Here is a 13,790-nt window from a genome sequence, read left to right on the forward strand (position 1 = left end):
GAGAAGAAAGAAGCATTACATCCCTTAGGTATAAGAGAGTGTGTATAAAAATGTTGCACAAACGCCACCACATCCGGAGAAATAAGATCCCAATAACGCTTAATAAAGCCAAAAGAAAAACCATCTGGACCAGGAGCCTTATCTGAACCACAATCCCAAACCGCCCTTTTAATCTCGTCAATAGTAAAAGGAGCTTGTAGGAACTGAACCTGATCCTCTGAAAGAGTATGAAACAGAGAAGGGTCTGTGGAAGGACACGTCACTATGTTCTTAGAAAAAAGGGATTTATAAAAATTATGAAATTCCTTTTTTACCCTCCCCGGATCGTCAACCCAAACACCATCCACCATAACCCCTTTAATTGCTAGTTGACACCTTTTCCTGTTCATTGCACCATGAAAAAAAAGCTGAATTTTCATCCCCCTCAATACTCCACTGAACTTTTGCCTTCTATGCTATATACATTCTGTCTAGGTGATCTAAATTTGCCAGCTCCTTTAAGACTGTTACTCGCTATTCCCTAAGGTTAGCTGTACCATCGCCCGCCATAAGAATGGTATCAATCGATTCAATGTTGTCTTGCAACTTTTTTCTTTTATTATCCATACCCTCCCGAACAGCATGATACCATACCCTAAGATTATACTTAAGAAGCTGGAGTTTCTTCTTAAAAATAACCCAGGGGTTAATTATATCCTCATCCTTAATAACTGAAGACCAAGAATTGTGAACCACCTCATCAAGACCAGTGTGATTAAACCAAGAGTGGAAAAACCGAAAAGGCTTAGGACCATAATCAACAGAGTGTTCCATCAACAGGATTGGTCTATGATCCGGTTTTCTCTTCTCCAACACCATCCCTGAGAGATGAGGAAATACTACCAAAAGCCTCTTTGACACCAGAAACCGATCCAACTTGCTAAACTTAGAACCCCACTTATTGTTCCAAGTGAAACGAGGACCACCCAAAGTAATATCAAATAGATTCGCATCCTCAATAAACTGATTGAATACCCTAGCTGAAGCAGGATGAAACTGAGACCCCATACGTTTCGATTCATCACGAACTTCATTAAAATCTCCCATAATAACAACCCCCCCCCTGAAACAAGAACTCATCAATTGACCAATCTCTCCCCACAATTGTCTTTTACTATCAGTCCCTTGCAGAGCATAAACGGAAACAAAAACAACCTCTGTTCCAGAAGAAATCCAAACACCCTCCACTGCTACAAACCAATCCGATGAAATGGCCCTTTTTTTATTAAACCTATTTTGGTCCCAAATGACGAGAATACCCCCCGCATTACCACTAGAAGGAGAATACGCATAACAAAATGAAGCATTTCCCCAAAAAGAACGAACCACCAAAAAATCAATAAGCTCCATCTTCGTTTCTTGAACAGCTAAAACATTAATTTTAAATTTATGACATAACGATTTCACCCATCCCCTCTTATCTAAACAACTCGCTCCTTGGATATTCAGAGACAAACAATTCATTAATTACTGTTTTATCATTCCCTCCCGATTCACCACTCCCGTAACTTGTTCCAAACATCCATCCATCTTAAAACCAACTTTTTGACCCGTTTCCATCGTCTTTTTTATTTCCTCGGTCACCAAATTTTCACTAACACAGCAATCTGAACCCAAATTATAATCACCATTAATCCTTTCAGAAAAACCTAGAGGATGTGACAACGAATCCTCCGAGACTTCAACCCCCGACATCCGAGCATACCCCCCCGAAAAACCAAATGGAGCAATATGTGAAACATTATTCATACGAGGACTATCATGAGGAATAACCGGGGCCTGTACCAAGTTCTGCCCATTAGAAGCTTGCATCGACACATCGGTAATAGGAATTGTATGCGTTGTTTCAGAAGATCGTGAAGGTTGTTGGACAATCTCATTAGGAGTTGTTGCTATCTGATTTTGAGACTCGCATGGACGTGGACCTGCCTGTAGTTCTAAACAGGACTGAACTGGGGACATTATCTGCATTTTTTCATTCACCGAGGCTGCAGAGTGAGTATAATGCACATTTTCTACAGATTTATTTCCATTTTGCCCTTCCAGTTCTTGAGCGTCATTCGTATGCTTTTTAGATTTACCCCAACTATGATAACTTGTTGATATTTTATTCCTTCTCTCCTCCACCTTCATTCTTTCCATTGTTTCATATATACCAAACGGATCCAGCGATTCTTCAGCATTACCAGTCGAAGAATTAGACCCAATATCATTATCATTACCGTCCAAAAAATTCCTCTCTTCACAACCTTCAGGTTCAGATTTCGGAGTATCTGAAACAAAAGAAGGAGTCCACCCCGGGGCTTCTTTAATTCTGATATTAAACAATTTAACATCCACCCTAACCTTCACAGTATCAGAGATTATTTGTTGAGCAATAGTCAATATACAAACACGATTCCTGTACACATCTTCCCCTACATAATCATCCATTTGAGCAATAGATCCCCACTTAGACAAAATTCTTCTAAATAAGTCCTTACTCCAAGTAGACAACGATAGTCCTTCTATATTAACCCACACTATACGTTCCAATGGCACGAAATTCCGATTCCAGTCACGCTTCTCTAGTAACCAATGGTCCATCACATCAGAACTCATAAAATTTTCACATGCATGCTTAGATTTAAATTCAATCAATACCCATAAACCTCCAACATATTTCATATTAAATTCTTCAAAACCTTCATCTAAACAGAGCATACGTAGATTAGGGAGAGTCAGAAAATCTCTTGCTTTCACCAAGCAAGCCCTGTCATATCTCTCAACAATGAAGTCTCCAGAAGATAATTCAATAACCTCCTGTATCTGTTCATTACTACCATTCGACACACATGTTCCTTTAACAATGCTTGCATAAGAATTTAAAGAAGATGAGACCTATGAGTTATAGACAAACTTGCCACTAGTCTTCAGATCAATTTTCTTCTGCAGTGGATTAGTGTCCTCTTTTTTGAATCGAGGAGACGAAGCAAACATCTTATACGTCCCAAACCAGACCTCACATAGACATTTGATCATTCGATCTTCACTACGAACGTTAGAAAATCTAACAAAACCAAATCACTTCCCCCTTTTGGACAATTTAGTGGATATAAAAGCATCCACCATATTACCCAGACGACCACATACCCGCCACAAATCAACTACTTGTACTGAATCGGGAAAGTTCGTGATAAAGAAAGATGAAATCTCATAATTAAGGACCATACCTTTTGCATGATGTCTTCCATCCTGAACCCTAGAATCCCCATGTACATTTCTCCTTCTACCCCAATCATTACTACCCATCTTTAAATACATAGTAAGCACTTCCGGCAAGGATACCCCAATCATTACTACCCCAATCATTACTAATATCTTGTGATTGCTATTAACTGATTTCGAAATCGTCGGCTTTCTTGCTTATTAGCTTAAGTAATCTAAGTAAAAGTCGTAATAATCGCAAAATCGAGAGACTACATATAGAGAACGCTCAAATCTGACTTCATAAGAATAAGTTATGATTTTTCTAAGTTTCAGCGCAACAGTGTGCAACACGGATATCGACTTTTAGATCGATTAATTATTATCCGAAACAATCTAAATGAGAATCGAAGATCTTGTTAATAGAAACCCGACAATATAAAGACAGTCGAAAGTGAAAGTCGACGGTGGCAAATGTGGTGGTGACAATGTAAGTGGAAAAAATATATTAAATTAGGGTTAGAATTTTGAAAATGTCTTCTAAAATTAGAAGCTTTTTTTAATGTTAAAAAAACTTTTTCCTAAAAACAAACACCAACATATGGTTATTAAAAGTTATATTCGCAATTGTAGTTGATGACTTTTTCAACTGGGAGACTGTTAGAATAATTGTTCAAGGTCATAACTAAATTGGTCAAGGTCATGACTAAATTGATATAACTTTATAGAATAAAATTATAAGTCTTTTTTTGGATTGCCCTCAAAAGCTAGAAGGACTATAAATGACTTTAAGAGAGATATAAAATGATTTTTGTTAATTTATTAAGTGATTAACAAAAATTAATTAGAAATAGTTGGAATTAATTATATGATAAATTAATTATATGTTTAGACTGAAGTCTTTTGGTATAGTTTCCTCCAAATAATACTCCCTTTCAGCTTATGTGTCTTCCTAGTTCCTTTTATTCTCTCTAAAGTCATTTGAACAATACATTATAGATGTTGTATAAGAAAGCACAGAAAGTCTATTAAAGGGCACTGAATTTGAACAATACATTATAGATGTATGAGAAAGCAAACAAAGTCTTTTAAAGTGCATTGTTTATGACTTCATGTTTAATTATATTATGATAATTAGAATAAACCATAGTTTTATATAGACAAAATTGCAAGAATGGTTCATGTGGTTAGCTGAAAAATGCTACTTTGGTCCAAACAAGTTTGTACTAGTACTAGAGGTCCAAAGTTTTTATTTTATTGAGAGTTTGGTCCAATTTACTTTAAAATTTTTGTAATGATGGTTTTTCTCTTGTTTATGATTAAATACTTTTATTATTCAAAGAAAAATAAAAAAGAAAATCTCTCTCTCTCTCTCTCTCTCTCCAAATATATCACCACCTACCCCTATCATCTTCCTCGTGAGCCAAACATTCACCACCTGATTATGCCCTTTGCATTCCTCTTCGAAACAGTAGAGTACGTCACAACAAACAACCCCAACTCCGATTTACCCCACCCCCAAATTTACTCTTGCCACTGCACCTACCATCCGTCGGTGAGAAGCACTATGGTTCAGTGGTCGTCGAAGATCTTGATCTAAATCTGGAATATATGGTTGGCTCTGAAAGAGGAGTACCACCTGAGAATCTAAATGAACTTTGTTATTTGGGGTTCACATTAGACAGAATAAAGCGAAAGTAGGTTTGGAAGAAAACGAATGTGATGACAGCGACGATGGAAGGAAAGGGTGCTTGTTCGTCGGAGTTCACATCGGAAATAACAAGGCAATGGTGGCGTTGGAAGGGAAAGGTTGTGGTGATGGTGGTGGTGGAAGGAAACAATATGATGTTCCAGTGGTCGTCGGTACTTATCTACGACTTGATAATGTATGAAATTGATGTTGCGATAAATCTAATGGTCGGGAAAGATGATGTTGTTATATGTTTTTCTTCCTAATATTTGTTTTGTTTGCTTACTAATTTGTGTTGGCTCTTCTTCATCATGTTGATTGTTCTTCATCATCTTCATCTTCTAGTTCTAGAATCACGGTTTGAGTCTGGATTTCAAGCTCAATGATCCCGATTGAAACCTTTGCAGCTTCATACTCGAATCCATAAGTCTCTGGTGTTGAAAAGATCAAGAGTGTGGGGATATTGAAAGTATTTATTTGTAATCTTAATATAAGAATATCGGAATCCGAGTTTGCACCACACCTGTAATTTAGAACCCAAATGATAGGGCTGAGAGTGTTTACGGCTGTGATTTTTTACAACAGGAACCCATAACCTCTTCATCAATTTCAATGTCAACAGAGAGAAAGAGAGAGAGAGAGAGAGAGAGAGAGAGAGAGGTATTTTCTTTTTTATTTTTCATTTAATCATAAAAGTATTTAGATAAATAAATAAAACTGAAAAAGCAAAAAAGCAAGGGTAAAATCGTCATTACAAAAAAAATTAAAGTAAATTGGACCAAATTCGCAACAAAATGAAAACTTTGGACCTCTGGTGCTAGTCCAAACATGTTTGGACCAAAGTGACATTTTTCAACTAACCATAAGGACCATTCTTGCTATTTTGTCTTTTATATATTTCAATGTTTTCTCTTAGGTTGAATTAGAATAATGATTTGATTTGATGCTACTAGGTCAAATTTATGGGCTTTGACTGTGATAATGGATCTTTTGGGATTTTAAAATGGATTTTACATGGTTCTAAACCCAAATATCTCATATCATATACTGAATACCAACAACCGGTTCTGCCTTTGGTTCTATATTTCATAATTCAAATCCCAAAAATATAAGGTCAATAGTTTCGGTTTCGATCCAATCTTGAGCTAAGACAATTTTTCTTAATCTTATAGAAGATCTTTGTTGAATTTCATGATATATAATAACCAAAAAAACATTATACAAAATTTATATGCAATAAACACCATAAAGAAAAAAATTATTCGAATAAGATATTTATAAATATAAAAACAATATTTATTAACAAATTTATATGTAATGAATACTAAAAAATATTAATCAAATAAGATATTTTTTTAAAGTTATTATTATTATATTTTAAATGTTGTAAAACAATATCATATTAACAAATGGTTCAATGTCATATGTTTTGTAAAAGAGTATGTGTTTCGTTAGGTGCCAATTTTTGTACACACATATACACAACATATCCAATAACACTGAATTTGTGGATCATTAATTTTAACAACGAAAATGTGTAGGGATGAGATCGGTTCTGGAACTGGACCGAACTAGCATGGAACCGAAAACCAAAAAATGGGAAAGTTGAGAATCGAGAATTGCTCTAAATAAGAGGGCATGGTTTCAGTTTCAGTATTGGGTTTTCGATTCTAAAACTAAACTAAATCAGTTTTGAAAGTGCATTGCCATTTTTCTCACATTGCCTTGAGATGTTACTTAGAACTGTTTTTGAAGGAAAAAATGAAACATATTTGTAGGGTTGTTGTATGCGTAGTTTTGAAATGGTTTAGCTTCATATTTTGTAATGCTTTTGTTCATTTCTACAATCCAAATATTTGTTGTTTGGAATGGTTTTGGACTTGTTTAACATTTTAGCTTAATGTTTTCGAATGGTTTTGCTCATGTCTATAATCCACCAATATTAATGGTTTTGGAATAGTTTAGCACTCTAGTAAGAACTACAAAAAAATAACCATATAAGAAGTATTAATGTAAGCACATTAAAAGTTTTAATTAGCAACACTTTTTAACAATGAAGTCTCAAAAAAATAACTATTTGACACATACAAAAGCAAGTATCAACTCTAAAATCTTTATAAGTTTTTTTCTCATTTTGTTGTCCATTTATATTGTGTATCTCCTCTTCAAGCTATAGTATAAACCGAAATAAAACAAAGTTGATGGTTAGTATGTAATCATTGATTTGTAAGAAATAAGGTGGAAGTTGTTACATATGGCTACATTATCATCTTTTAGAATATCTTTAATATTGTCCACAATCGGTTTTCTCTATCCTCTAACCTAATCTTTGGAACAGGCCAAAACATCTACTATCTACGTGGACAAGTTTGTTCGCTAAGGATCTAATATGTGTCCGCTAGTACTAAATGCGGACTAGGATCCACTGTGTAGGACAATCATTTCTTTGATTCCACACCAAGTTCTTTCATGCACTCTTTAAACTTTGTGATCTCTTATGTGGATAATATAGTACATTGTACCACATTTTACAAACATTATACATGATTCTTGTTATGACTCAACCCATCTTTCACAATAAGGTTGAGAATATGAGCCTTACACCTTATGTGGAAATTGTATTATCTATCGTGATAGTCCTTAACTTTGCCCCCGGTAATTTTTATGTTTAAATTTCTATTGATTTGTAATTAGAAGTTGTATTATCTATCGTGATAGTCATCACATTCTTGATACGCCAACGATGAATGCACTCTAATAACTTACTTCCAGTGTTCTCTCTCTTATGAGTATCTATAGGTCTAAAGTTAATGATCCTTTTGTGAGGTCGATTTCCATCAATGAAGTGTGTGGTGACTACCATATTGTTGACCATTTGACACAAGCTAGTCCAATTGCCCATGATCAAATGTACCCTATTTAGTGGACTACTTAATTAATTAAGCAACTTATTCCTTTTCATCAACATAATAATTTGCAACATCTTTTGAAGTCTTATGTCACAATGGCAAAACAACATTCACATTAAGTTTGTTAGCATATTCAACAAATGATTCATTTTCAACATAATTAAAAGGTGGTTCATCGGCTACAAAACAAATTTAATAAATGCTTTATAATTTTATTTTTCATCATGTTTCCAAGTAGACAACACTTCCCTCCCCCATAAACTTCTTTCTTAATTAGTAAAGTAGTTTAATTTTCCATACTATCTTGATTTTGTTTGCACAATTACTATGTATTTAAAACTAGATGTGTCCTTCAACCACATATCGGTGTTTTTAATATTCTTGGAACAAAACTTGCATTTTCATACTTCCATTCAACTTCCCTATCGTCTTTAATGAAAACTTTCTCAAAGGATTTCCATCTATCCGCCTCTCTTTCCTTTCCATCAATCAATAACATGACACTCCAAGGTCCAAGAATGATCACAATTTACACATGACAAAACTAGAACAAATTTAACTTGAATGCTACGCCTACATTCCATTAATGAATAGACATTAGACATAAACATACCTGAACAATATTGAAAAGAAAAAAAATTAAAACCTTGATGAAAAAACTTTAAAACTTACTTGAGAGTCTTCATTGGGGGAACCCAAATTTCCAGCAAAACTAAAACTAACTTGAAAATAACTTGATCTTTGGTTCATTTGTGATCTTAATATCAATCAATATGAACTTGGGAAATAAGAAACAAGTTGTGAACATGGGTGTGTCGACAACAGAGAACGAGGTCATGGAGATCAGCTTATAATTTCCATACATATGACTTCAATTGAGCATAAAGGGCTATATCGTATAATATACATAACATTAAAGCTTTCAACAACAATCGTCCAAATCCCATATACATCATGCAAAAATGTATTTTACAACATGACATTAAGTATATATATATTTAGTATTTACCAATTAAAATTTAAGCAGCGGAAACCAACAATCCTACTGCCAAACTTCAAGATACCGAATGCCTTCGATCTTTATCAGGTTTATTCCTGCCACGTGTACTCGAAGGCAAAAACCCATCCGCATGTAAAAATGGTGTAATTTTCCCAAGCTTTTTCGTCACTGAACTTATCAACGACTTTTTAGGCAACGGTGGCTTACCACTACCAGCTGTACTCGTATTGTTATTAACCACCCTTGTTTTATTACCACCTGATCTCTCGATCTCCTTCAATCTTGTTTTCATCTTCAGAAGCTCGAATTTAAGTTCTTGATTTTCTTTTTTTAAGCTTGAAATTTCATCTGATACTGATGCTACTGAGCTTGGAGATGAAGGAGTACTAGTAAACGATTTGCTATTAGTTGCGCTATGATCATATTCATTTCCACCTGTTGTAGTTGTTTCTTGCAATCGTTGTTGTTCATAGTAAAGAACTTGAACCACAGTTTGAACAGGAAGCCTCTCGTTTTGTGCTGCATGAGCACGTGCTTCACGTGATAGCTTCTGACAATCCATTAAACTGCAAACTTTCTTTCGATCCATATCGCTTATTGCTGGATGAGCCTGAAAAGATTATATTTACAAATATTAATTACAATCAGTGAATCAGAATCAGACCTTTAATTTTCTTGTATTTTTACTAAAAATTAATGTTACCTTCAAGTAGATATCAATGGCTCTATACATTCCATCTTCTGTGACCTTTACTTGAGGTGGAATACATTCAACAAAGTTTATAAATTTAGAAACCAACATGTTTCGATCAGAAGCTATTTTTGCAAGAAAGCTCTCGATGATCTTCCCGACATTTTCGTTATCAGTTTGTGTTGGTGAAACATGGTCTATAGGACACGTGTCTGTGAAATTGTTTTCAGTATAAATCATCATCATTTGTTGAACTGTATCAACATCAAATAACGTGTCACCATCGAAGCAAAAAGAAGGAATCAAGATATCGTCTAGAACTGCATGCCCTAATTGTAATCCCATTCTTTTCTCTAAATCGAGTTTGCATGAGACTGTTGTGTCTAAATAATTGGAAGCTCGAAGCAACATTGAAAGAAAGCTTATTGACACTGCGTTCTTTTCTCTTGGCAAGAGCCCGACAATTGTTTCCAAAATTACCCTCTTCTCGTGTTCTTGGTTTGGCTCCAGCTTTTTCTTGGATTTTCCAAAGATTTCCTGTTTGATTGAGTGTATAATGACAATTTTACCTCTTAATAAATACAAAAGTTAAATCGAAAAAGAAAAGGGGGGTAATTTAGGGATCTTACCAAACCTCGAAGACATTTTTGAGCATAAAGCATTAAAACGGGACCAAGTGCGAATTGTTTGAATCCTCTTGAAACTAATGCAAGAAGAACCTTTTCAAAGATATCGATTCTAAGAACAATCAAATCTTCAGCCCACCAATCAACTACAGATCTTGCATGAGACGAAGATGACAAAGAATTCGAATTCAATTCATTGCTGCTGTCTGCACTTCCGAACAAACAAACTTGACTTTCTTCAGTCACCATGAACGCGATAGTGTCAATACATCGATCAATCAGTTTTACTTTTTCAGAGATCGGTAAGAAATCTGCCGACGATTGCAAAATGGAAACTGCAGAAGATAAGTTTTTGAATCCCGATTCGTTTAAATAGGATTCTGTTACTGATACCAGGTTGCCAATTGCATATTCTTCGGTCATTTCTAGGTATTCTGCAACACATCTTGCCATTGCAATGTTGTCTTTAGATAACTCGATATTTGTTTCATAACAGAATTTTGCAGCAAATTCAAATCCTTCAGGTCCTCCTGGGATATCAGGGATTTCCACTACAGAAAGATCAGCATGATTGGGGTCTGATAATAGTTTCTTTATGTAACCACACTTTGAGACTAAAGGAAACTGCACACAGTATGAAAAACGTTAACTTTTATCGTTGTTTCAAATCTTTTTCAAAAAATGAGTTATAACTTATAACTAACAAGAGTATAGAGAAAGCGTACCTTGTGTATGGAAAAAGAAACACCTCTTACACAAACTGTGACATCACTTGGGATCTCTTGGGAGAAAATCCTGCAAATTTTTGGAAGAGAAATTCATATGGATTTATATCTAATTAACAATATAGATAAAGAAAGAAGATGAAGAGAAATGAAAAGAAACCAATCGCTAATCCTCTTCATGGCATCAGAATTAAGCTCCTTTTTTGTAGCGAGCATGTCAAATCCCTCTTGATGAACATCGACCATTGTAGATTTGTAGTAATAAGCTTTGCAAAATTATGGACATGTTACTTTGTCATATACAGGGTTTAAATGAAAGTGTGGTGTACGCTATTAAGCTTAGATTCTGTAACATGTGAGTTGCGGATTAAATTCAATCGACATATGTAATGAAATACCCATAATGGGTATCATTATTAGGCTAAAAAGAGCATGGAGTAGGGATAAAAGAGTCTTATCAAAGTTAGGATTATGGTATGTGTGAATGTGTGGTGTGGGTGCGAATGTCTGTGGAGAGAATTCGCAGTTTATCAGTGAGACATTTTATCAACCACATAATGCTCATCTTCTACGCAGTGAAATGAACACAGTCACGATCAGGTTCTTCGTCAAATTGTGATTCAACTTGGTTAATTAATAAATCACGGCGGCGAAAGCAAGCATCGGACCAGAATCGTGGGTAACTAATCGTTGATTCTTGGCCACACCCACATGCGAATGCCATTAATGAGTCCAAGAAATAAGAATGTGAGTTTGACATGTACTAAAAAGATGATGTATATAGGGTAATTTTGTCCTTTCTTCATTGTCCATGGATCATATTCATGATGCGGTCAATGAAAAAGTTCCCTCGGGTTGATAGTGCATGGAACCACTTATTAATTACTTCATACTTATCCATCAAATTAATTACTTTTGTTTTTATTTTGATTTCTATTCAATAAGAAAAATAGGTTGCCAAACATGATTTTCTAATTGAATTTAATCACCGATCGGTCAGGTTTCTAGTTCTTCCAGTCCATCATTTTCGATTTTTAGTTAGTTTGGTTTTAGTTTGATTCAAGTTAATTCCACTATCAAACACCTTCTTAGATTAAACACTTCCTAGTAGAACCGAATCGAAACAGGTTGGAACTGATTAGTGGCATTCGATCCGGTTCTCGGTTCCTCATTCACTTCTTAATCGATCTTCGATTAGTTTGGTTATAGTTCTGATCTAGTTCCATAACCGATTACAACCCTAATTTGTGTAGAATTAGGAACTCAATCTTTGTATCTTAATATTGTCTTTTGTTTTTATTTACAAGAACAAATAAAGTAATTAATTATATGCGGAGTATTAATTTTTTCATGATAACCTAAAAGTTTTAGGTTACAATGTTAATGTTGGTATGTTTGATTTATATAACTTTATAATTCAATAATTTCCGAAAACTGTTAGAAAAAACCAATATTTTTTATTTAGCTCTTAAAAAACTATTATATTATTTTTAAGTGCGTTAAAACTCTTATATTTTCTTAAATGCCTAATTTAAGGGTTTAACACCAATAAATCCTAGATAGCCATAAATGATAGGTAACTGATTCTTAAGGGTTTGCTGGCTACTATCCTTTAGATTATAAAATTTCAAAAAATATAGAGGTTTTAATATACAAAAACTATATCCAATGATTTTGTGAAAAACTTGATTGAGTTATGACATATTCTTTTTTTATATTTTATTCTATTAGTTTTCATTTAGAATTTAGTAGAATTGATTAAATGGTCACGACTTTTAATGCTTTAAGTTTTTTGACACAATGAAGAAAAAAAACATAAATTTGATCGGTTTAGTAAGCCACATGATTAAGAAAGAATAATAAAAGAGATATCATGATTAGTTTGGATATGATCAAAACTAGATTGTTTGGAGGGTTCTATATATAAGTTTAGGTACATGACAACCATATACATATAAAGATTTTAATATACTAAAAAATAATATATTGTTTTTTTAACATTATATAAATATATTGAATTTTTATAAGGTTAACCTATATTTTATTAGTTAGGATTTTACACATCTCAAATTCTCCATGACTTTTTAGGGATAATGACACTATAGCACATCAAAGTTTTGACGATTGTCTAATTTGGTCACAAAAGTTTTTTTTTGGTACATTAGACCACTAAACTCCATTTTTACCTTCTAATTACACCATTTTTCAAAATTTATCCTGGTTTCACCGGTTAGGTCTTTGTGGCTTTTTTTTATCTTTTTTATTTTAATCTAAAAATTAATAGTGGATCCATGTTAGAGTGAGTGAAAGGGATGTTGTTTCGTGGCATCTTGATCCCAAGATTGTATATCCTCAATTGCGCCGATCCTTTCTTCTTCGTTCTTCCACCCTTTCCGGTGCTTTTAGCCGCAGTTCACGATGTTGTTGATGTACGTGAAGTCACACACCACCTCTTTAGTGAAGAAGTAAGCCATGTCCACTCTATCCCAAAGCCCATAAACGGTGAAGAATCGAAGTCCGGTAATGGAGAGACCATAGATATGGTTGTGGGTGTGGGCGATTTTTTCTCCTGCTTTTTTGTGGCGGCGTAAAGGCTTGTCGGTTGGTCGGTCCATTCAGATTCCGAGAACGAAGTCTCGGTGTTTAATCCATAATCAAAGCTAGAAGGAGCCCAGGCAATCGCCTTGTCTAATGAATCCTTCCAAAGGGCATTTTTAGCTTCGGGTCTATTCATGTTAATTTGAATAATTCATGTTAAAGAAACAATAACAAGTAATTTGATTTGTATCCCAAGTTTCATCAAAGAGTGAGGATTACAATGGTGGTAAAATTATTATAGTTATTTGTAATTTAGGGAGGATGAGACAGCCATCTGTTTTAGATCTGAATTTCAACAATAACTAGAGCGAGATATCTGTGCCTAA

General features: G+C 34.4%; 2 protein-coding genes across 2 annotated transcripts; both read right to left on the reverse strand.

The window, feature by feature from the left end:
• Positions 1–513: 513 nt before the first annotated feature.
• LOC111902794 (uncharacterized) lies at positions 514–1,389 on the reverse strand. Its single transcript, XM_023898605.1, has one exon. It carries the CDS (start codon positions 1,387–1,389, stop codon positions 514–516), a length of 876 nt encoding a protein of 291 aa, XP_023754373.1.
• A 7,310-nt stretch (positions 1,390–8,699) lies between these two features.
• Positions 8,700–11,407, reverse strand: LOC111902768 (BTB/POZ domain-containing protein SR1IP1). Its single transcript, XM_023898577.3, has 5 exons — positions 11,027–11,407; positions 10,867–10,936; positions 10,145–10,765; positions 9,528–10,052; positions 8,700–9,434 (listed from the first exon to the last, which is right to left on the reverse strand). The coding sequence occupies exons 1-5, from the start codon at positions 11,110–11,112 to the stop codon at positions 8,880–8,882; spliced, it is 1,857 nt and encodes a 618-aa protein (XP_023754345.1). The 5' UTR covers positions 11,113–11,407; the 3' UTR covers positions 8,700–8,879.
• Positions 11,408–13,790: the final 2,383 nt, after the last annotated feature.

Source organism: Lactuca sativa, chromosome 2 (genome assembly GCF_002870075.4).
Source record: "Lactuca sativa cultivar Salinas chromosome 2, Lsat_Salinas_v11, whole genome shotgun sequence".
Taxonomy (NCBI): Eukaryota; Viridiplantae; Streptophyta; class Magnoliopsida; order Asterales; family Asteraceae; genus Lactuca; species Lactuca sativa.